Raw genomic sequence first — 23843 nt, 5'->3', positions numbered from 1 at the left:
AGGGGAAAACGAAGAGAAATTTCTTCATTTTCTACCACTGTATTTGGCCGCAGGATTGCACAACAGAATTCCATTGAAGCTTTCCTCTGCTGGCTAGATGAATGGGCAATTGGCAATGGGCAATACACTCCCAAATCTGTGGCAGATTCCTTCGTGCAAACCTAGTCTAAGGCTGTATTCACACCTACATTGGCGTCTCCGTAGGAGACTGCAGAATCCGCTTAAAATCAACAGAGAGAAAAGTCCTACAAGGAGGACTTTTCTCTCCACCAGTTGCAGTATAAAACCATCAGACCCCATTATAGTCTATGGAGTCCTCGGGCAGGTAACCGCTTTTTAGGCGGCCATGGTCTCCAGTCTTTCAGGTCCCCATACAGAACCTAGCATAAAGCCGATATATATGTGGCTATATTTCACAACTGTACCACAAGGATCTTGACTACAAATTTACAAGTCCATACACTCAATATTATAACCTTAGGTTCTTCTGATTTTACACACAGGTATTATATGTGAATCCATGGGGAATATAATCATGGCATGCTCCAGTGCTTATAGGTTATCACTGGATACGTGTGACATAAGTAATCATGGCAACAGACATTTTTCTTATCCTTCTGTTAGTCTTAGTTAGTCACTCTCAAGCCTGAAATGGCTTGTCATAGGGAACAATTAATAACATTCAATCCAGACAGAGAAACTTAAAGTTTATTCTTTCTTCCTATTATAAAGAAACTAATTTTATTCTTCCAATTCCAAATGAGAAGCAAACAGAAGATGTTTTATGTAGCAAAAAGGATATTGTCATCATTAACATGGAGCCAAATCTTTGTTAGGCCAATCGTTGGATCAGAAATAAAGAAACCAAGAATGGCTTGAAAATCATTAAACTGACTGATGCCGGTTTCCTTCGGACATTGGAGAATGCAATTAGACTTGGTCTGCCTGTGCTATTAGAAGAGGTAAGTACTTTCAGGTTATTGGACTTGATCTGAAATTGTCTACCCTTTTCAATGTTAGAGGGTTTGTCCTGGTTTAGAAATAGGTTTATATTTTCAGGAACAGATGCAGATTTGGCCATGATCTATGTCTGGTATTGCACATCACTCAAATTTAAGCTGGACACTGAAAAAATATTACCAAATACAGTGCACCAGTATAAAATGTTAGCTATGAGGAAAATCCCTTTTTCAACATGGTGTTAGGATTTATTAGCTACTATATATAATTTTACTTTTCTATTTGTTTTTAAACCTACAGTGTATAAAAGTTAATACATAGGCTAAGTTCACATCTGCGTGGGAATCTTCATAGGTGACTCCTTTCAGCCAACCTGAAATCGGTGGACGGAAAGGGCCTGCATACAAAACTTTTTGTTTGCCGATTTCAGTTTAAAAACAACCAACACCCGACGGACTCCATTACAATCAATACAATGCTGCAATTGTTGCCTTTCCATTGCTGTGGTCTTCCGAAAGGCAGTTTCTCCAAATGTTGTATTCAATGGCTGTATTGATGTATAGCATGCATTATAATGTTGTATTCTATTTTAGGTTTCTGCAATATTCCTTATTTATGCTGGATCCTTAGCAGTTAATCAACCATTCCTAAGCTATTGTGTAAATGACAGTGACCACCTTTCTGAGTTTTCTGGACGGTGGGTAGAGTTAGTCATTGCTATGAAGCCCCAGGCTTTAACCAGTGTTTGGGCGACCTGTTTCAGTAAGATGAAAGCTAGTTGTTTTTGAGGAAAATGATTGTGAAAGACCATCTGCAGTTCTCTAGGTTAGTTAGTGATAGGCCACAATCGGCATGCCAATGGATTCCACTGCTTTCAGAAAAGATTTCTATGTAAATGAACATCTCCACTACTAGAGGAAAACCGAGGTGCCCCGTTCCACCACTGCATTTCCCAAATATTATCAAGAAGAGAGGACCAATTCCAAGGGGTCGACCCAGATTGTCACACTAGAAAGGGTCAGAGCACCAGAGGAGGAAGTGAGCAGAAGACACCACTTTGTTCTGTATTTGTAGTGTCCAAAAGTTTGGATACCACTTATTGTAAGTTATTGTGACTTCATGTTACTTTGTGACTGGAAGAAACCTACAAAGTAAACTGTGCCATGAGCATGTCCTGTTCAACTGCCACTGTGGCTGCTGTGTTTCATTTGTATGTGGTAGCAAGTAGAACCCAAAACACGGAACACACAGGGGACTCACAACAGGAGGTGACCCAGGGGAATTGTCTACCATCACCCACATGCAACTCCTCATCACTGTGCTGACCCAGGGACTATAAAGGGTTGCTGTGTCAAAGTCACTGTGACACGAGAAGGAGAGAGTAAACGCCATCTTGGACTTGCTCCCCTTTTACCATTCCTAGACAACTAGTCCTAGGATGTTGCAGTAAGAGTCTTTCTTAATGCGCACACCAGTATTCATCTAGTTTTACACTGTGGACAGCACATCACACTTTTTGAACCTATAGACAGTGATGGATCAAAGTGTCTAGGGCCCATAAATGCATTTCGTTCTGGGGGACCTTTATACAAATAAATGCATTTATTACCTGCCTCCCTTTTTGAAAATTCATGAAACTGTACTGACAAACACTTTTTAATATTAGCTTGCCACCTCGCCCTCAAAATAGTCTGTTTCTATCTTGTCGCCCTCTAAGTAGTCTGCTGAATTGCTTTTTCATTAGACTAGAGCCTTCATCGATCTGCTAGCAAGATAATTGGTGATGGGGGCATGAAGGAGACAAGACCCAGGAGGGAGGATAATGGTTGTCCTGCCTCTGTGCTTAGATGTCAACTCAGCTACCCAGTGCACCTATACATAATAAACCGGGTAATTTGTTGAATATTCTACCCAATTTATTATATGGGAGCATGCTGCATCAGTGGCCTCAGCAGAAGGGAGCCAGGTAAAAAAAAGCTGCAAAATCTGCAACAAAAAACTGCATTTACACAACCTGGGGCCTCAGTCAACTTCTTGCTGTTGTATTTCTCATTGGCTGTGACGTCCCAGTACCCTTCCACTGAGGCCGCTGATTAGCCTCAGCGGTCACGTGCGGTGGGTACTTCTGCCGGAAAACAACAATGGAGCTGCAGAACAACCCCTTTAACCTATTATAAGTCTTTCCACCTACCTAACCATACATTTGGTGGCCTCCTCGCTTCTCTTGGCAATGCTGCTGTTTTTCAGGTTTTTACAGTATTCCCTCAAAAACTATGATTCCCAAATGCCCCCCAGAACTCGCTCCTGATCTTGTGCTTTCCCTTTGGCAAGCCTCCATCAGTGCCTGAAGAAAGACTAGCGCACAAAAGACAAGTGGCATGTCACCAGAACTAGAGATTTTCTCTCCAGTCAGCTCATGTGACTACAACAGCAGGAGGGGGAAGGACGCTACAATGTGCACTTACTTACACAGAGGGAGGTGGTGTAAAAGAATAAATAAAACATAGTCCTTGAAAAACCCTTTAGTGAGAAGCCATTATTTTTAGAAAACCGTTTTAGGCTTGGGTCCGTGGTTGCAAAAACGCAGTGTTTTGCCAGCGGCAGAAATCATTGCATTTTAAATTACCTGCAAAGTGGATGGGAATCTGACTAATGCCATCCACACATTGCAGAAAAATACCTGCAGTGGACCTGTCAATTATACCTATAGAAACGCTGGCATTTTCCATATAGGTCTAATAGAAACAAAATGTCCGCAGAGGAAACCTCTGCAAACTTTCTGTGAAAAAAAAAACAAAACGCGTTGCACAATCTTTTCCATAACATATTTCATCTGTGGCTTGCTACGTGGGGTCTTAGCCTTAAGTGGGTGATAGTTTATCAGTTTAAAGCTGGATGGGTTTAGTGCTGGTAGAAGAAGGGAATCTTTTTACTTGAAATGTTAGGGGGCGTTCACACTACCGTTGGTGTCCGACAGCAGTGTTCGTAGCTACTGTCCATTCAAGATTTTAGCAATGGACACTAGCTGTGCCTTTAGAAAGGCTATTCGTCTCTTACTTTTAGATGTGATCTCCGCCGCGCTGTTCTTTAGAAATACCGGTTTTTACTGGTATGCAAATTGGTTCTCTCGCAGTGATGGGGGCGGGCCCCAGCGCTGGAAGGGCCCCAGCGCTGGAAATGCGTCACCTCCGAAGCCTGTTGGCAGTTGGCTCTGCCAGTGAGACACTAGTAGAGCCATAGTTCCGATGCCGCAATTGCGCGCATGCGCAGTCGGCTCTACTACTGTCTCACTGGCAGAGCCAACTGCGCAGGCGTCGGAGGTGATGCCGAAGAAAGACTAAGAAAGAAAGGGGAGGATCCAGCAAAGGATAGAGGCATCGCTGGAGCCTGTTTTCGAGCAGCAGTGGGGACGCCCCCATCGCATTTCCAGCGCTGGCCCCTACCCCCATCGCTGCGAGAGAACCAATTTGCATACCGGTAAAAACCGGTGTTTCTAAGGAACGGTGCAGCAGAGATCACATCTAAAGGTAAGAGACGAATAGCCTTTCTAAAGGCAATTCCGACGTCTTATCCACAAAAAAAGGGTTTTAATGGTAGTATCCCTTTAAGTGTCCGTTCACAAAGATATCCGATTTTTCAAGCGGACAGCTAAATCCTACATGTATTCTTGTAATCCTACAAGATTTTGCGCGGACATTAGCATCGGACACTAGCTGTCGGACACCGACGCTAGTGTGAACCCTGCCATAACTATCAGTTACTGTCCGTTTGTGTCCGTTATGGTTGGTGTCTGTGGTTTTTTTTTTTTAAATGGACATCTTCTATGCGGACACCAACGGTAGTGTGAACCCTACTTTACTGTTTAGCACAAATAGTAGAGGCTGATTTTATTTTGCTATTGAAGACTTTTGAAGTTGAGAACAGTAAACTGAAACTTGTTTCAGCACCAATTCAACATAATTGTAATGAATAGCACTAAAGCTTCTAATTGGATGTACTGTATTTGTTACCGGCCTGAGTCTTATAAATTCCCTGGTTGACAAGCATACCTTACAGGACATAATTGGTAATATTAAGACCAATCTCCAGGGATCATCCTAATTTGAATTAGTATGCATTGTCTTGTCTTTGCATAGTCTTTCTTTACTAAGCCTTTAGTTTTGACATTGTATTGTTAACTTTTATAAATTACCTTATTTTGTGTTATTGGTTGACCAAAGGAAATCATATATCATTCATTGTAGTAATTGTTGTGTTTACATACATGCTGTTTTTCCTTAAATTCCTCTGGGCATGTTAACTTGCAGTGTGTTGTATATATGTCTGTGGCTTCATGTCTTAAAGGGGTATTCCCATATATCTTGTTCTGCAGCCTGCAGGCTCTGTGCTCTCTTCACTTCCTGGATTTCTCGGCACATTGGTGGGCGGGGTTTCACTTGCTCTGCTATCTGCTATGTTTGCAGTCAGTAATGAGGAATTGGTTGTAAATGCATTACCACAGTATAAAGCTGATGTGGAAACTGATGTAGCAGAGCTGGATTTGAGTCAGCTTGCATTACATACAGAGGTAACGTACTCCTTATCTCAGCCCTTATCAGCCAAATTCAATTAAACCGGCTGATAAATTGAAAAACTGAAGATCGACAGCACAGTAATCCCGGAGCTCTCCCCTCCCCTATCTGAGGAGCTCTGTTGCTTGTCAGCCCCTCCCTCCCCCCCCCCCCTGAGAGCAAGCAGTTACTTCACTTGGGAAATGAGAAGATAAGCCCAGTGGCCATAGAAACGCAGTGTCAATAATGAAGTGAATAAATTAAGATAGCGGCCAAACAAAGCAGTTTTGATAAAGAAATGTATATAGGAAAAGTCTTATATCCACATAAACTAGCAGTATAGATAGGATGCTTTTCATGGGACAACCCCTTTAATGTATAATTTAGCTGTCTTTCATCTTGAAGAAATTATGGAATCTACATGTATCAAACAAACATGTATGTTTTCTATTCTTAAATCCAGCATAATTACTTTTATAAATGGCATGGATTTAAAAATCAATTTGGTAACCCCTTAAAGGTGTATTCCCTTCTCCAGGATTATATTCAGATCTATAGCTTAACCCTTAAGTACTATCATGTTGTCTATCATACACCACTATCATACTCATATCATTATGATAGGCACCATGATACTATTTAAGGGTTAAGCTAATTGAAGTGTTTTACCTGATATATTGCTTTCAGCTATCTTGTTCTGTTTTCCAGATACTACCTTTCCTCAGTGTTTACAGCTGGTTGCCTAGGTTGCAGACCACCTTTCTAATTGTGTTGATGACTCAGTCCGTGTTCCCATCCACCTATATTATCTCCTGTTTTCCTTTAACTATAAAGTGCTTTCACCGGTTCAGCTCTGATAAGAGACAGAACAGTGCCACGGTTTGTAAATCTAGAGACAGCGCCGCAACTCCCATGAGGCAACCTGAACCAACCGCTTCAGGCGGCGCTGGGGGGGGGGGGGGGCAGCATTTTTGCTGACCTAAGCCAGTCCAGAACAAGCGGTGGATCAGGGAGGCCCTGTGGACGCAGCGCTGCTCCACCGGCCTCCCCTCACGCTCAGGCAGAGAGCAGGTCCTCTCCCTGCCTGCTCTCTGCCTGTTAACGCCGCCCTGTCCGCTCCGCCCCGCCCCCCCTTCGCTCCACACCGCCCCCTCCTCCATGTGGTGTAATACACCTCTAGAAAGCAGACAGTGTGCTGAATTCAGCACACTATCAGCTTTCCCCTTCTGTGCCTTCACTGAAGAGCTATTGGTACCATTATTGTAGCTCTTGAGTTTCAGAAGGGCATTTTTGACAGTCAGTCAAGAACGCTCCTTCTCACAGTAGTGTCTATTGCGCTGTACTGTGTGAGGGCGCATTACTTACCGCCCAGTGATGACGCTGAACGGTGAGGAATGCCCCCCAGTACTCATCTATTTATGAGTACTATCAGAAGTACAGCGCTATAGACACTACTGTGATGAGGGGCGTTCCAGGCTGACTGTCAGAAATGCCCTTCTCAAACCTGGTAATATCAGTTTCGGCCATCATTGCTGAGTTGTTTGCTAAGGAGATTCCACCTCACTTGATTGCTTATGCATGTACTGCACATATCTGTCAGATTATAAGTAATCAACCTCCTGAATAGAGACCCAGAAGGGATAGAGAATACCGAGGTTAGGTGCCCTAAACACTGACAGCATAGTGATATACTGCTAGTTTAGGGACCCCAAATGTGGTGACAAATTCTTCCTAAAGCCCCATTGTACCAACAAAAAAAAAAAAACGGTGAAATTATCAAATAAAATTTTTTTTAAAAATGGCCTTAGAATCTGTCACTCCGGATTGGTAAAAGTTTGCTGTATACATTCAGGCATATCCTCTCACCATTTAACCTTTGTAACTGGTTAAAGAAGCTTTCCGAATTTTTTTTTTTTTTTTTAATTCATTATTAGAGATGAGCGAACAGTGTTCTATCGAACACATGTTCGATCGGATATCAGGGTGTTCGCCATGTTCGAATCGAATCGAACACCACGTGGTAAAGTGCGCCAAAATTCGATTCCCCTCCCACCTTCCCTGGCGCCTTTTTTGCACCAATAACAGCGCAGGGGAGGTGGGACAGGAACTACGACACCGGGGGCATTGAAAAAAATTGGAAAAAGTCATTGGCTGCCGAAATCAGGTGACCTCCATTTTAGACGAATAGTGGATTTCAAATCCGGGTCATATGAGAATGTGAACTTTGTGACTATGAGACAGGGATAGCTGTACAGGCAGGGATAGCTAGGGATAACCTTTATTTAGGGGGGAATGTTATTAAAAATAACTTTTTGGGGCTCTATCGGGTGTGTAATTGTGATTTTTGTGAGATAAACTTTTTCCCATAGGGATGCATTGGCCAGCGCTGATTGGCCGAATTCCGTACTCTGGCCAATCAGTGCTGGCCAATGCATTCTATTAGCTTGATGAAGCAGAGTGTGCACAAGGGTTCAAGCGCACCCTCGGCTCTGATGTAGCAGAGCTGAGGGTGCACAAGGGTTCAAGTGCACCCTCGGCTCTCCTACATCAGAGCCGAGGGTGCGCTTGAACCCTTGTGCAGCCTCAGCTCTGCTACATCAGAGCCGAGGGTGCGCTTGAACCCTTGTGCACACTCTGCTTCATCAAGCTAATAGAATGCATTGGCCAGCGCTGATTGGCCAGAGTACGGAATTCGGCCAATCAGCGCTGGCTCTGCTGGAGGAGGCGGAGTCTAAGATCGCTCCACACCAGTCTCCATTCAGGTCCGACCTTAGACTCCGCCTCCTCCAGCAGAGCCAGCGCTGATTGGCCGAATTCCGTACTCTGGCCAATCAGCACTGGCTAATGCATTGTATTGGCGTGATGAAGCAGTGCTGAATGTGTGTGCTTAGCACACACATTCAGCTCTACTTCATCGGGCTAATAGAATGCATTGGCCAGCGCTGATTGGCCGAATTCCGTACTCTGGCCAATCAGCACTGGCTAATGCATTGTATTGGCGTGATGAAGCAGTGCTGAATGTGTGTGCTTAGCACACACATTCAGCTCTACTTCATCGGGCTAATAGAATGCATTGGCCAATCAGCGCTGGCCAATGCATTCTATTAGCGTGAACTGAGTTTGCACAGGGGTTCTAGTGCACCCTCGGCTCTGCTACATCAGATTGCTACATCTGATGTAGCAGTGCCGAGTGTGCATCAGATGTGTAGTTGAGCAAAACTGACTCAGCACTGCTAAGTCTGCATTCGCATAGGAATGCATTGGCCAGCCTTCGGCCAATCAGCGCTGGCTCTGCCGGAGGAGGCGGAGTCTAAGGTCGGACCTGAATGGAGACTGGTGTGGAGCGATCTTAGACTCCGCCTCCTCCAGCAGAGCCAGCGCTGATTGGCCGAATTCCGTACTCTGGCCAATCAGCACTGGCTAATGCATTGTATTGGCGTGATGAAGCAGTGCTGAATGAGTGTGCTTAGCACACACATTCAGCTCTACTTCATCGGGCTAATAGAATGCATTGGCCAATCAGCGCTGGCCAATGCATTCTATTAGCGTGAACTGAGTTTGCACAGGGGTTCTAGTGCACCCTCGGCTCTGCTACATCAGATTGCTACATCTGATGTAGCAGTGCCGAGTGTGCATCAGATGTGTAGTTGAGCAAAACTGACTCAGCACTGCTAAGTCTGCATTCGCATAGGAATGCATTGGCCAGCCTTCGGCCAATCAGCGCTGGCTCTGCCGGAGGAGGCGGAGTCTAAGGTCGGACCTGAATGGAGACTGGTGTGGAGCTATCTTAGACTCCGCCTCCTCCAGCAGAGCCAGCGCTGATTGGTCGAGTTCCGTACTCTGGCCAATCAGCACTGGCCAATGCATTTCTATGGGGAAAAGTTAGCTTGCGAAAATCGCAAACTGACAGGGATTTCCATGAAATAAAGTGACTTTTATGCCCCCAGACATGCTTCCCCTGCTGTCCCAGTGTCATTCCAGGGTGTTGGTATCATTTCCTGGGGTGTCATAGTGGACTTGGTGACCCTCCAGACACGAATTTGGGTTTCCCCTTTAACGAGTTTATGTTCCCCATAGACTATAATGGGGTTCGAAACCCATTCGAACACTCGAACAGTGAGCGGCTGTTCGAATCGAATTTCGAACCTCGAACATTTTAGTGTTCGCTCATCTCTATTCATTATGTACCTATTCTCCTAATACAGTCCTATGAAAAAGTTTGGGCACCCCTATTAATCTTAATCATTTTTAGTTCTAAATATTTTGGTATTTGCAACAGCCATTTCAGTTTGATATATCTAATAACTGATGGACACAGTAATATTTCAGGATTGAAATGAGGTTTATTGTACTAACAGAAAATGCGCAATATGCATTAAACCAAAATTTGACCGGTGCAAAAGTATGGGCACCTCAACAGAAAAGTGACATTAATATTTAGTACATCCTCTTTTTGCAAAGATAACAGCCTCTAGTCGCTTCCTGTAGCTTTTAATCAGTTCCTGGATAAAGGTATTTTGGACAAACAATTCAAGTTCAGTTAAGTTCGATGTTCGCCGAGCATGGACAGCCCGCTTCAAATCATCCCACAGATGTTCAATGATATTCAGGTCTGGGGACTGGGATGGCCATTCCAGAACATTGTAATTGTTCCTCTGCATGAATGCCTGAGGATTTGGAGCGGTGTTTTGGATCATTGTCTTGCTGAAATATCCATCCCCGGCGTAACTTCAACTTCGTCACTGATTCTTGAACATTATTCTCAAGAATCTGCTGATACTGAGTGGAATCCATGCGACCCTCAACTTTAACAAGATTCCCGATGCCGGCATTGGCCACACAGCCCCAAAGCATGATGGAACCTCCACCAAATTTTACAGTGGGTAGCATGTGTTTTTCTTGGAATGCTGTTTCTTTTTGGACGCCATGCATAACGCCTTTTTTTTATAACCAAACAACTCAATTTTTGTTTCCAAAATGAAGCTGCCTTGTCCAAATGTGCTTTTTCATACCTCAGGCAACTCTATTTGTGGCGTACTTGCAGAAACGGCTTCTTTCTCATCACTCTCCCATACAGCTTCTATTTGTGCAAAGTGCGCTGTATAGTTGACCGATGCACAGTGACACCATCTGCAGCAAGATGATGCTGCAGCTCTTTGGAGGTGGTCTGTGGATTGTCCTTGACTGTTCTCACCATTCTTCTTCTCTGCCTTTCTGATATTTTTCTTGGCCTGCCACTTCTGGGCTTAACAAGAACTGTCCCTGTGGTCTTCCATTTCCTTACTATGTTCCTCACAGTGGAAACTGACAGGTTAAATCTCTGAGACAACGTTTTGTATCCTTCCCCTGAACAACTATGTTGAACAATCTTTGTTTTCAGATCATTTGAGAGCGGGCTGTCCATGTTCGGCGACCATCAAACTTAACTGAACTTGAATTGTTTTGTAGAAAGAAATGGTCCAAAATACCTTCATCCAGGATCCAGGAACTGATTAAAAGCTACAGGAAGCGACTAGAGGCTGTTATCTTTGCAAAAGGAGGATGTACTAAATATTAATGTCACTTTTCTGTTGAGGTGCCCATATTTTTGCACCGGTCAAATTTTGGTTTAATGCATATTGCGCATTTTCTGTTAGTACAATAAACCTCATTTCAATCCTGAAATATTACTGTGTCCATCAGTTATTAGATATATCAAACTGAAATGGCTGTTGCAAACACCAAAATATTTAGAACTAAAAATGATTAAGATTAATAGGGGTGCCCAAACTTTTTCATATACCTCTGCTAGTATTAGCGTATTTAGTTACGGTATTTCTTCTGAAAATTCCTTTGCTAACTGAAAACTCAGGGTCTTCTCTCCATTTGGGTCATGTGATCTCAGGGTGACATCATATCCCACAGCACTTTTACAGCCATTGTCAGTCACTGTCCCATATAGGGCTTGCAATCTACATTCCCTATCAGTATGTCTTTGGAGTGGTTGGAAGAAACCCAGGCATAAACATACATAACATAACATAAAAACTCCTTGCTGATTTTGTTCGTGGCAGGGTTTGAACCCAGGGCTCCAGCATTGCAAGGCTGCAGCCACTTTATTGTACCTCACAGGCTGTCACACGGGGGTGGCAAAATCTGCTATCACTAGCTACTGCTGTTACATGACAGCTTGTGTTACACACCTATAATGGAGGAGATCACAGTTCAGCCTCATATAACTATGGAAATATAGTCTTGATGGGGTGTTTTTTGTGTTTTTAACATCTTCATATCATTTTAATTACAGCTGAAAGAAAGCTTAGATCCAGCTCTGGAGCCAATTCTTCTTAAGCAGACCTTTGTGTCGGGCGGAAGAACGTTAATTCGCCTTGGAGACTCTGACATTGATTATGACAAGAATTTTAGGTTCTATATGACAACTAAAATGCCAAATCCACACTATCTTCCCGAGGTAAGGAAAGCAGCCATTATGCATTCATCCACTCGATGATAAATGGGACATTAGAGTATAGCAGAACTTAGTAAAGGTCAGATTAGAGCTGACTCTATGTACTGAACATACTGAAAGACACAAATGTAACATTATAAAGCAAGCAGCATTACGGTATGCATAATGTATTATAGTATGTTATTACATTTATTGTAGACAATTTACTGTATTGATGTTTCTCTTAATTGCTAACTCTGTTTGCAAAATCAATTTTTTAATTTTTTCAAGAATTTGCGGCTTTCTCTTCTACTTTCCAGCTTCCCGTGGCTTTCTGTATTGGTGAATATTTTGCCTATGGTAGTGGACATGTAACAAGTAGATTTGTACACTGCAAACACTAGTACACAAAGTCCCTACTGTGCCTCAGTATAATACCATATTCCTTTCTAGAGGAGAATATCTTTGTAATAAGGTATTTGATGGAAATGTCACAATCGTTTAATTGGAAATTTTAGATCAATGGACTGGTAGATAGAAACCATATTGGTTGTCATCCATTTTTCTTCCACCAAACCTTATAACTAAAGGTAGCTGTGAATTGACAATCTTTGTAGAAAAGACAAAAAGGTAATTAGTTTTATATGATCACAATGTGATGTATGTGTAGAAACGCAATATGGATATCATCTCACCATTCCCAGGAGTTTTCAATATAAAGGCTTTATTATTTGACATTCAGGGCTGATCAAATCTGTTATGCAGGATAATCCATGTAACTGAATGAGAGAGGAACCATTGCAGCAGGAATAGTTTCTCCACCATTGAGTTTGCGTTGGCAAATGAGTGATGATCAACATTTTCCTTGTCGTTCAGAACTCCAGGGGGCCAATATCTGGCTGTCTAATATATCTGCAAGTCATAGGCCAGGTTCACAAGAAAAAGATGCAAAACAGTGGTAAAAACCATTCATTTTTCACAGCAATCTTGCACACAAGGGGCACCTGTTTTCATAGATCTCCCATACATTTCAGTGTATGGAGGGATCCTTGAAAATGTCCAGAAATAGGACATGACCTATATTTTGACAGTCATGTGAAAAGCCCCCATTCACTGTGAACTTAATGCTGCTGTGCGACAGCCTTTAAAAAACCAGACAAGGCCAGTATTCACCTTCTAGCCTTAAGGAGGAACAAGGAAGTAAAAGCTGGTTTGCTGTCTGTGTGCTGTTATAACTAGTTATACCTTACGCTACGGAGACTCCAACGCAAGTGTGAATTCATCTTTAGGCTAAGACTCCACATAGTTGGCCACAGCAAAAAAATCGCTACAGAGAAAACTGTGGCGTAAACCTATCACGGTTTTTCCTATAGTGCATTTCACAGAAAGTCCGCTTCATTATACCTGCAGGGAAATCACTAGCGTTTCCATAGGTATAATTGACATGCTGCAATTTACAAAAACGCTATGGTATTGGAAACCGCAGCATTTCCACTGCGGGTATTTTTCTGCAATGTGTGCATGGGATTCGCTAGAATATAATCCAGTTTGCAGAGACTGTAAAATGCTATGGTTTTTGCTGAAGCTGGGCCCTGGCTTTACTTTAGTCTCCATGAGGATAAATTCTAAATCTTTGTGCACATCCCAATCTTGTGAGATTTTGTGTTTCAAATCATATAAAACCTTGGCTTATAGTTGATGACAATTTACCGTATGTGTGGAAATATATTTTATGATGGTGTTATTTTTGATTATTTCAGGGGAAACCTTCTCTAAACTGTGCTCAGATTTATTATGAAAGCAATAGGTTACATTAAACCCAAGATAGAGTGATGGCACTAATCTGAATCCTAGTTGAGCCCTCCCCACCATCCATTGCTCAATGTTCTTAGATCATCTACCCAAACAAAATGTCACTGTCATATTAATGCTAATAGTTTTAACAAACATGGCATAGCATTTATGAGAATAAACATACAAAGACAGTGAAATGCAAATAAAATGAATCTTGTCCCCAGCCTGTACTGTCATTGCTGTGTTCTGCACATAATAATCCCATCACTGTGTTATTAAAGATAATTGATTTGAAAGATTATAGGTATTTACTGCTGCCCGCAGCATTCGTTGCTCCACTGAGCTGTCAAATTGTTATATTTGTAAGCTAATATTCTTTTCTGAATAGATGTGCTGACCTTTTTAGTGGTGTTATACATGTTGGTAGACAAATGTTCACAACTGTCTAATGTAGCTGAAAAGTTTATAAAAAGAAATTAAAATCTTCTGGTGTTTGCCAATTTCAATAAATCTGAAATAAATGTAAGAAGTAGAGAGATTGTTTCCATTAATGACAGCTACTTGGTGTATTACAGTACTATAACTCTCCTCCATACACTGCAAAGGGTAGACACGAATATGTGACAGTCAAGGGAATAGTTTTTTTTATACTGCCCAATATGGTGACCTTGAATTTAGAGTGCAGCATAAAGTAAGGCCAGTCATAAGCAATGCAATGCATTGGCCACAGGAGGAGCGACCTAGCGGTCCAGCAACACCCTGTCAGCAGACCAAACCTCCAGGCTCTGGGCCACACCACCACAATGGCACAGCACCACAGGAGCGGCAGACACCATGCAGCGCCACACCATGTGAACAGATCTAAAAAAAAATTCACCTTACCGTTTTGCTTCAGTCAGAGGACCGAGAGATAGTAGGTGGGTCCCTTTTGCAGTCTCCTGACAATTAAAAATACCTAGGCCAAATGGGAGGAGTGCTGGGACCAAGTGAGGGGATAGACTTAACATAGAACACTTAGGCCAGGGCCCCACAGTCCGGAAACACTGGGATTTGCACGCGGCGGAAACACAGCATGGAAAAACTGTGGCGTTTTACAGTATCTGCAAAGTGGATGGGATTCATGCGGATCCCATGCCCAATTTGCGTAAAAATCGCGCAAACACGCTACGATTTCCAAAACCGGCACAGTTTTGGAAATCGCAGCATGTTAATTATATCTATGGAAACACCGGCACAAACTTTCTGTTCAATGCGTTCCCACCGCGGTCTTTCCCGCAGCGTTTTAGCGTTGCGGATTGTCCCGTGGGGCCATAGCCTAATGGAGAAAAAAAAGATATGGATCACACATCCCAATCTTATACATTGATCTAATGCTTTTCAGCAAAATCTACAAAAATAAACATGAGAGTCTTAGTAAAGTAAGGCCAGTTATAAGCAATGCAGTGAGGGGTCAAGCATAATGTTATCTCTACTGACTGGTCACTAACTATTTTTTTTTTAACTAAAAATGAACTAAACAATAGGTAGGTTTCTGAGCACTGCACCGTATTTATTATTTTTATCCTTATCTGTCTTGTTTTCTAGGTATGCATCAAAGTTACTATCATTAATTTCACTGTGACCAGATCTGGCCTCGAGGATCAACTGCTCAGGTTAGATTTGTCTATTTCCTCTAAATATAAAGAACAAGTGCAGTATATTTCTAGAAACTCAAAAAAAAAAAAAAAATTACTTCAAATGATATTGAATGTTCCTTGTCAATGATATTTAAAGGGGTTACCTAGGAATGGATCAAATTTAGCTAAGGAGGTTGGGGTACAATGTCCTAAACAGCAAAAGATTGTCTACTTACCTAGTAAATTCTCATCTGTTGCAGAGGTGTTGCTTTGGTTTTCTCTGCATCTTTTTTACTTGGCCACAGGGATGATGTACCGTATAGTGAATCCCATCCACACATTGCAGAAAAATAGGCGCAGCGGAAATACTGCGTTTTCCTAAACCATATATAGCAATTGTACCTTCGGAAACGCTGGTAATTTGCCTACAGGTATAATGGACGCAGAAAGTCCACAGACTAAACCTCTTTGGACTTTCTTGTCAATTCAAAGTTTTATTGCAAGTTTTAAGTACAACAAGGCCTGTAGACCAATAACACAAAGAAACATGGAAAGGAAAAACACAAGTACAAACAGTACATTCAAATAAAAAATAATAGTAAAAGCCACAACAACAACCCGGACCCCCAGGGAATCCCGGGAGAGGTCGAGTCTGGGGTTGAGCCGATCTTGAGATTTCAGGATCGATCTTAAAATCCGATATCCGATCATTTTCCACTTGAACCCGAAAAATTTTGGACTCCACGCTGTGTAGGGATTAAAAAATCTGCTGGCAACTTAGTCCCAGTGGATCTGTAGATCTCAGATGTAGCAGAGCTGAGTATATGGTAAAGCAGGGACGAAGCAGAAGAGTAGATAGACAAGTCAATGTACAGTAATGCAGATGTAGCAGAATCCAGTATACTCTTCTGTTTCCTCCCTGCTATGCCATAGGAATCAATGGACGCAGCCGGCATGCAGGGGGTTAAGCGGCCGGATGCCGGCACAGGCTATGTGCATCCATTCATTCCTATGGGAGCGTGCTATTCGAAACGGCAGTTTTGAATAGTACTCGCTCAACTCTAGTAGCTAACATTGTTAGCTTTTTCCACAATGCTTGGCCAGTAGCAAAGCATTGTGGGAAATAACCTCCGACCTCGATCCCACCTAAAAAGATCGGGATCAGAATTCCGATCGCGATCGTGAAATTTACCTGATCGCCGATCGGAATCCGATCTTTTCCAATCTTTTCCAATCTTGATTGCTCAACCCTAGTCGAGTCATAATAGGAGCGAGGGGCAAAGGGGAAGAGGAGGACAGAAAATTAGACATCTGGAAGAGAGGGAGAGAGAAGAAAATAAAAAAAAAAAGGGGGGGGAGGGAGTGAGGGAAGCCAGAAGTTTGATACCACAGAACAGAAGGCAACAAAACAGTGGGAGCAAGAGTGCACCCCCTTGCAGCAACCATGAGCAGAGCACTTCTCACAGGACTAGGAGGGAGGTCCAGAGCCCAGGAACATCCGATTCTTCCCTGGAGCGTTGGAACTCAAACCAATAAAACCAGGTCTTAGTGTAGGCTTCAGTCGTTCCATGCAGGAAAGATGTAAGATTCTCCATACGCATGATCTCATTGACCTTCAACTCTGCGGACTTTCTGTGAAAAACGCTGCGGGAAAAACCAGGATGCGTTGCCACCGCGTTTTTCCCTACAGCACTTTTTTTTGCTGCTGCCTACTACATGGGACCTTAGCCTAAAGGACAAAAGGTTTTTTTTTTTTTAGATATACTGTAGTGAAGAAACTTTATAAGTAACGTTTTACAAAAATACAAGAGTACAATGTAGTATCATTCTACCTAATGGTTTTGTGTTTTTCAGTGATGTTGTACGAATTGAGCGACCAGATCTAGAGGAGCAAAGGAACCAACTTATTATTAGAATAAATTCTGACAAGAATCAACTAAAAGCGATAGAAGAGCGAATCCTAAAGTTGCTGTTTACATCAGAAGGAAATATCTTGGATAATGAAGAACTTATCAACACACTGCAGGAATCCAAGGTCAGCAAGTTATCCACCTTGCACCTTGTAGTATTGTTTCTTTTCTGTCTTGTGGACCTGTGATCTAGTTTAAATGCACATATTAAGTATGGACTGTTCAGGTTCCCACAGGTTACCCCAAATAACCTAATCCACAATGTAAAATCAGTTATTTTAATAAATCCCAACAGTTTTGTGAATTTATATGAATTTGGCTTCTAGAACAGATTTTGGCTTAATCTCTGGGATTAGAGTAGATGCAATTTAGACTAGCAACTGATTTGTAAGACTACATGTACATATACACATAGCGGCACATATAGATAACTGTGATGTAAATGTATCTTACAAGCATTGTTGGTGATACATAACTTGTATCACCAATTGTAGAAGCTCATTGAAATTTAATCATATTCTGCTGAAACTCTGTTTGCAACACAAAATAAACTTTTTTTTTACCCAAAATAATGTTCTTTGTCATGGAATACCATTTTATCATCAGATATTCATACGAAACTGAATAGCACTAATACTTTTATTTCTGTAGGTAGCTGATAACCAGGACCTTTCCAGTATTAAATAGCTTTAGTCAGTCACCTCTCTGTTAAATCCAGGATAGTATCTGTGCCTGTTGCAGAGATGTTGGTGCTGTTAATTTGTCTACTTACCTTGTGACTGCAGGACAAAGGAGAAGGCTTCCTTGACAGAACACTTCTACTGTCTTTTTCTGCCAAGGAGGCCTACTCCACTGCCCAGCACATGCACACTTGACAGTACATTGATAGAAGTAGCCTAACTTACGGCAGCGACATTTGTGCAACAGGAGCAGCTACTATACCCAAAATGAGAAAACGTTGAATTCAGGAGGAGCGGCTGTCTAAGAAGTATTAAGTACTTACGTGGTTTTAGGACATGAAAGCTCTTTTTAAGTGGCAAAGAATCATTGTTTGTTATACATGGGATAACTTTGTCATACAAAGTTTGGTTTTGACAATTTAGGTTTACTCTTACTTCATTCATGATTTGGTTTGGCCTTCTGCTGCAACAATTACTGTGTCCAAACATGGCCATTGTCCCGTATCTGATGATTTAATAATGGGATATTTTATTATGTTAATTATAATATATACTAGATCTTATCATTACATAAAGCTCATAAATACCTGATGAATTGCATATATCAATAATTAGAGATGAGCGAACAGTGTTCTATCGAACTCATGTTCGATCGGATATTAGACTGTTCGGCATGTTCGAATCGAATCGAACACCGTGTGGTAAAGTGCGCCATTACTCGATTCCCCTCCCACCTTCCCTGGCGCCTTTTTTGCTCCAATAACAGCAGTGGGACGAACTACGACACCGGTGACGTTGAAAAAAGTAGGCAAAACCCATTGGCTGCCGAAAACATGTGACCTCTAATTTAAAAGAACAGCGACGCCCAGCTTCGCGTCATTCTGAGCTTGCAATTCACCGGGGACGGAGGTTTCCGTCCAGTTAGCTAGGGCTTAGATTCTGGGTAGGCAGGGACAGGCTAGGATAGGAAGGAGAAGACAACCAACAGCTCTTGTAAGAGCTAAATTCCAGGGAGAAGCTTGTCAGTGTAACGTGGCACTGACGGGCTCAATCGCCGCAACCCAGCTTTCCCAGGATCCTGAATGGAATACACTGACAGTGTATTCCCGTATACCCTATATATACCCCCGATACCCGTTCCAACGGTGTGCCCCCCCACCTTCACCCCAGAAATACACTGCAAGTCCCCTAGCAATAGAATTGGGGCTATATACACCCACTATTTTTGCTACTGCCATATAGTGCCATTGTCTGACTGGGAATTCAAAGAATATATTGGGGTTACAAATACCCTCATTTCTTGCTACTGGTATATAGTGCCAGTTTCTGACTGGTAATTCAAAGAATATATTGGGGTTATAAATACCCTCATTTCTTGCTACTGCCATATAGTGCCAGTTTCTGACTGGTAATTCAAAGAATATATTGGGGTTACGTGCACCCACAATTTTTGCTACTGGTATATAGTGCCATTGTCTGACTGGGAATTCAAAGAATATATTGGGGTTACAAATACCCTCATTTCTTGCTACTGCCATATAGTGCCAGTTTCTGACTGGTAATTCAAAGAATATATTGGGGTTACGTGCACCCACAATTTTTGCTACTGGTATATAGTGCCATTGTCTGACTGGGAATTCAAAGAATATATTAGGGTTACAAATACCCTCATTTCTTGCTACTGCCATATAGTGCCAGTTTCTGACTGGTAATTCAAAGAATATATTGGGGTTACGTGCACCCACAATTTTTGCTACTGGTATATAGTGCCATTGTCTGACTGGGAATTCAAAGAATATATTGGGGTTACAAATACCCTCATTTCTTGCTACTGCCATATAGTGCCAGTTTCTGACTGGTAATTCAAAGAATATATTGGGGTTACGTGCACCCACAATTTTTGCTACTGGTATATAGTGCCATTGTCTGACTGGGAATTCAAAGAATATATTGGGGTTATAAATACCCTCATTTCTTGCTACTGCCATATAGTGCCAGTTTCTGACTGGTAATTCAAAGAATATATTGGGGTTACGTGCACCCACAATTTTTGCTACTGGTATATAGTGCCATTGTCTGACTGGGAATTCAAAGAATATATTAGGGTTACAAATACCCTCATTTCTTGCTACTGCCATATAGTGCCAGTTTCTGACTGGTAATTCAAAGAATATATTGGGGTTACGTGCACCCACAATTTTTGCTACTGGTATATAGTGCCATTGTCTGACTGGGAATTCAAAGAATATATTGGGGTTACAAATACCCTCATTTCTTGCTACTGCCATATAGTGCCAGTTTCTGACTGGTAATTCAAAGAATATATTGGGGTTACGTGCACCCACAATTTTTGCTACTGGTATATAGTGCCATTGTCTGACTGGGAATTCAAAGAATATATTGGGGTTATAAATACCCTCATTTCTTGCTACTGCCATATAGTGCCAGTTTCTGACTGGTAATTCAAAGAATATATTGGGGTTACGTGCACCCACAATTTTTGCTACTGGTATATAGTGCCATTGTCTGACTGGGAATTCAAAGAATATATTGGGGTTACAAATACCCTCATTTCTTGCTACTGCCATATAGTGCCAGTTTCTGACTGGTAATTCAAAGAATATATTGGAGTTACAAATACCCTCATTTCTTGCTACTGCCATATAGTGCCAGTTTCTGACTGGTAATTCAAAGAACATATTGGGGTTACGTGCACCCACAATTTTTGCTACTGGTATATAGTGCCAGTTTCTAACTGGGAATTCAAAATGCGCAAGGCTCCCAGAAAGGGACGTGGACGAGGCCGTGGGCGAGGTCGGGGGAATGGTTCTGGGGAGCAAGGTAGCAGTGAAGCCACAGGGCGTCCCGTGCCTACTCCTGTGGGGCAGCAAGCATTGCGCCACTCCACAGTGCCAGGGTTGCTTGCCACATTAACTAAACTGCAGGGTACAAACCTTAGTAGGCCCGAGAACCAGGAACAGGTCTTGCAATGGCAGAGAACGCTTACAGCACATTGTCCAGCAGCCAGTCAGACTCTGCCTCCTCTCCTCCTATTACCCAACAGTCTTGTCCTCCTTCCTCCCAAAATTCCCAAGCTTCACAGAACAATAACCCCAACTGTCCCTGCTCCCCAGAGCTGTTCTCCGCTCCTTTCATTGTCCCTCAACCTACCCCTCCACGTCACGATTCCACGAACCTAACAGAGGAGCATCTGTGTCCAGATGCTCAAACACTAGAGTCTCCTCCATCTCCGTTCGATTTGGTGGTGGATGACCAGCAACCCACCCTCATCGACGATGATGTGACGCAGTTGCCGTCAGGGCATCCAGTTGACCTGCGCATTGTGCGGGAGGAGGAGATGAGACAGGAGTTGGAAGAGGAAGTGGTGGATGATGAGGACACTGACCCGACCTGGACAGGGGGGATGTCAAGCGGGGAAAGTAGTGTGGATGTTGAGGCAGGTGCAGCACCAAAAAGGGTAGCTAGAGGCAGAGGCAGAGGTCAGCAGCTTAGGCGAAGCCAGGCCACACCCGGAATCTCCCAAGATGTTCCAGTTCATACCCAGCCCCGAAAAACTCCCACCTCGAGGGCACGTTTCTCGAAGGTGTGGAGTTTTTTCAAGGAATGCGCCGAGGACAGATATAGTGTTGTCTGCACAATTTGCCTCTCGAAATTGATTAGGGGCTCTGAGAAGAGCAACCTGTCCACCACTTCAATGCGCCGTCATTTGGAATCCAAGCACTGGAATCAGTGGCAGGCAGCAACGGCAGGACAAAGGCCGCCTGCCGTTCACGCCACTGCCACTGCCTCTGCCTCTGCCACTGCCACTGCTGACTGTGCTGGCGATGCACTCCAGAGGACGAGCCAGGACACCACTTCATCTGCCTCCGCCACTTTGTTGACTTCTTCCTCATCCTCCCCTGTTCCTGTCTTATCTCCTTCTCCTGCACCATCAAAGGCACCATCAGGCGCTTCTTTACAACAACCCACCATCTCTCAGACATTGGAGCGGCGGCAGAAATACACTGCTAACCACCCACACGCGCAAGCCTTGAACGCCAACATCGCTAAACTGCTGGCCCAGGAGATGTTGGCGTTTCGGCTTGTTGAAACTCCCGCCTTCCTGGACCTGATGGCAACTGCGGCACCTCGCTATGCCGTCCCTAGCCGTCACTACTTCTCCCGGTGTGCCGTCCCCGCCTTGCACCAGCACGTGTCACTCAACATCAGGCGTGCCCTTAGTTCCGCGCTTTGCACAAAGGTCCACTTGACCACCGACGCGTGGACAAGTGCATGCGGACAGGGACGCTACATTTCACTGACGGCACACTGGGTGAATGTAGTTGAGGCTGGGACTGCTTCCCAAACTGGCCCGGTGTACCTCGTCTCCCCGCCTAACATTCCTGGCAGGGACACGAGAAGAACACCCCCCCTCCTCCTCCTCCTCCACCGCCTCCTCCTCCGCCTCCTCCTCCGCCACCGCCTCCTCCTCCGCTGTTAGATTGACCCCAGCTACGAGTTGGAAACGTTGCAGCACTGGCGTTGGTAGACGTCAGCAGGCTGTGCTGAAGCTGATCAGCTTGGGGGACAGACAGCACACTGCCTCCGAGGTGAGGGATGCCCTCCTCGATGAGACGGCAATATGGTTTGAGCCGCTGCACCTGGGCCCAGGCATGGTCGTTTGTGATAACGGCCGGAACCTGGTAGCAGCTCTGGAGCTTGCCGGACTCCAACATGTTCCATGCCTGGCCCACGTCTTCAACCTAGTGGTGCAACGTTTCCTAAAGAGCTACCCCAATGTTCCAGAGCTACTGGTGAAAGTGCGGCGCATGTGCGCCCACTTTCGCAAGTCGACAGTAGCCGCTGCTAGCTTAAAATCTCTCCAGCAACGCCTGCATGTGCCACAACACCGGCTTTTGTGCGACGTCCCCACACGCTGGAACTCAACGTTTCAGATTTTGAATAGAGTGGTTGAGCAGCAGAGACCTTTGATGGAATACCAGCTACAAAACCCTAGGGTGCCACAAAGTCAGCTGCCTCAGTTTCTCATCCATGAGTGGCCATGGATGAGAGACCTTTGTGACATCCTACGGGTGTTTGAGGAGTCCACAAGGAGGGTGAGCTCTGAGGATACGATGGTGAGCCTTACAATCCCGCTCTTGTGTGTTCTGAGAGAATCCCTGATTGACATCAGGGATAACTCAGATCACACAGAGGAGTCAGGGATAGCATCCGTCACAGCTGGAGAGTAGGTCCACACATCTGTCCGCTTCATCGTGTTTAATGGAGGAGGAGGAGGAAGAAGAAGAAGAGTTGTCCGATGATGTGATGATACAGGAGGCTTCCGGGCAACTTCGAATCGTCCCATTGTTGCAGCGCGGATGGGTAGACATGGAGGATGAGGAGGAAATGGAGATTGAACTTTCCGGTGGGGCCAGAGGAGTCATGCCAACTAACACTGTGGCAGACATGGCTGAGTTCATGTTGGGGTGCTTTACAACCGACAAGCGTATTGTCAAAATCATGGAGGACAACCAGTACTGGATCTTTGCTATCCTTGACCCCCGGTATAAAAACAACATCTCGTCTTTTATTCCGGTAGAGGGGAGGGCCAATCGCATCAATGCTTGCCACAGGCAATTGGTGCAGAATATGATGAAGATGTTTCCAGCATGTGACGTTGGCGGCAGGGAGGGCAGTTCCTCCAGTAGGCGACCAAGTTCTCACCGGTCCACACAAACGAGGGGCACACTGTCTAAGGTCTGGGACACCTTGATGGCACCCCCTCGCCAAAGTGCCGCCACGGAGGGTCCTAGTGTCACCAGGCGTGAGAAGTACCGGAATACCTTTCCGACCACAGCCCTGTCCTCTCCGACCCCTCTGCGCCCTACACGTATTGGGTGTCG

The 23843-nt window shown here is 43.8% G+C and overlaps 1 protein-coding gene across 1 annotated transcript in view; it reads left to right on the top strand.

Annotated features, from left to right (window-relative positions):
• Nucleotides 1-23843, top strand: part of DNAH6 (dynein axonemal heavy chain 6) — a 285907-nt gene that overhangs the window by 171945 nt on the left and 90119 nt on the right. Inside the window, exons 55-58 of the mRNA XM_075284265.1 lie at nt 837-962; nt 11797-11961; nt 15316-15383; nt 17202-17382. Of these exons, the coding sequence (XP_075140366.1) occupies nt 837-962; nt 11797-11961; nt 15316-15383; nt 17202-17382 (540 nt within the window). The remainder of the gene's footprint in view (nt 1-836; nt 963-11796; nt 11962-15315; nt 15384-17201; nt 17383-23843) is intronic.

This window comes from Leptodactylus fuscus, chromosome 1 (genome assembly GCF_031893055.1).
Source record: "Leptodactylus fuscus isolate aLepFus1 chromosome 1, aLepFus1.hap2, whole genome shotgun sequence".
NCBI classification, from domain to species: Eukaryota; Metazoa; Chordata; class Amphibia; order Anura; family Leptodactylidae; genus Leptodactylus; species Leptodactylus fuscus.
This window is presented reverse-complemented; position numbering and strand designations above follow the sequence as displayed.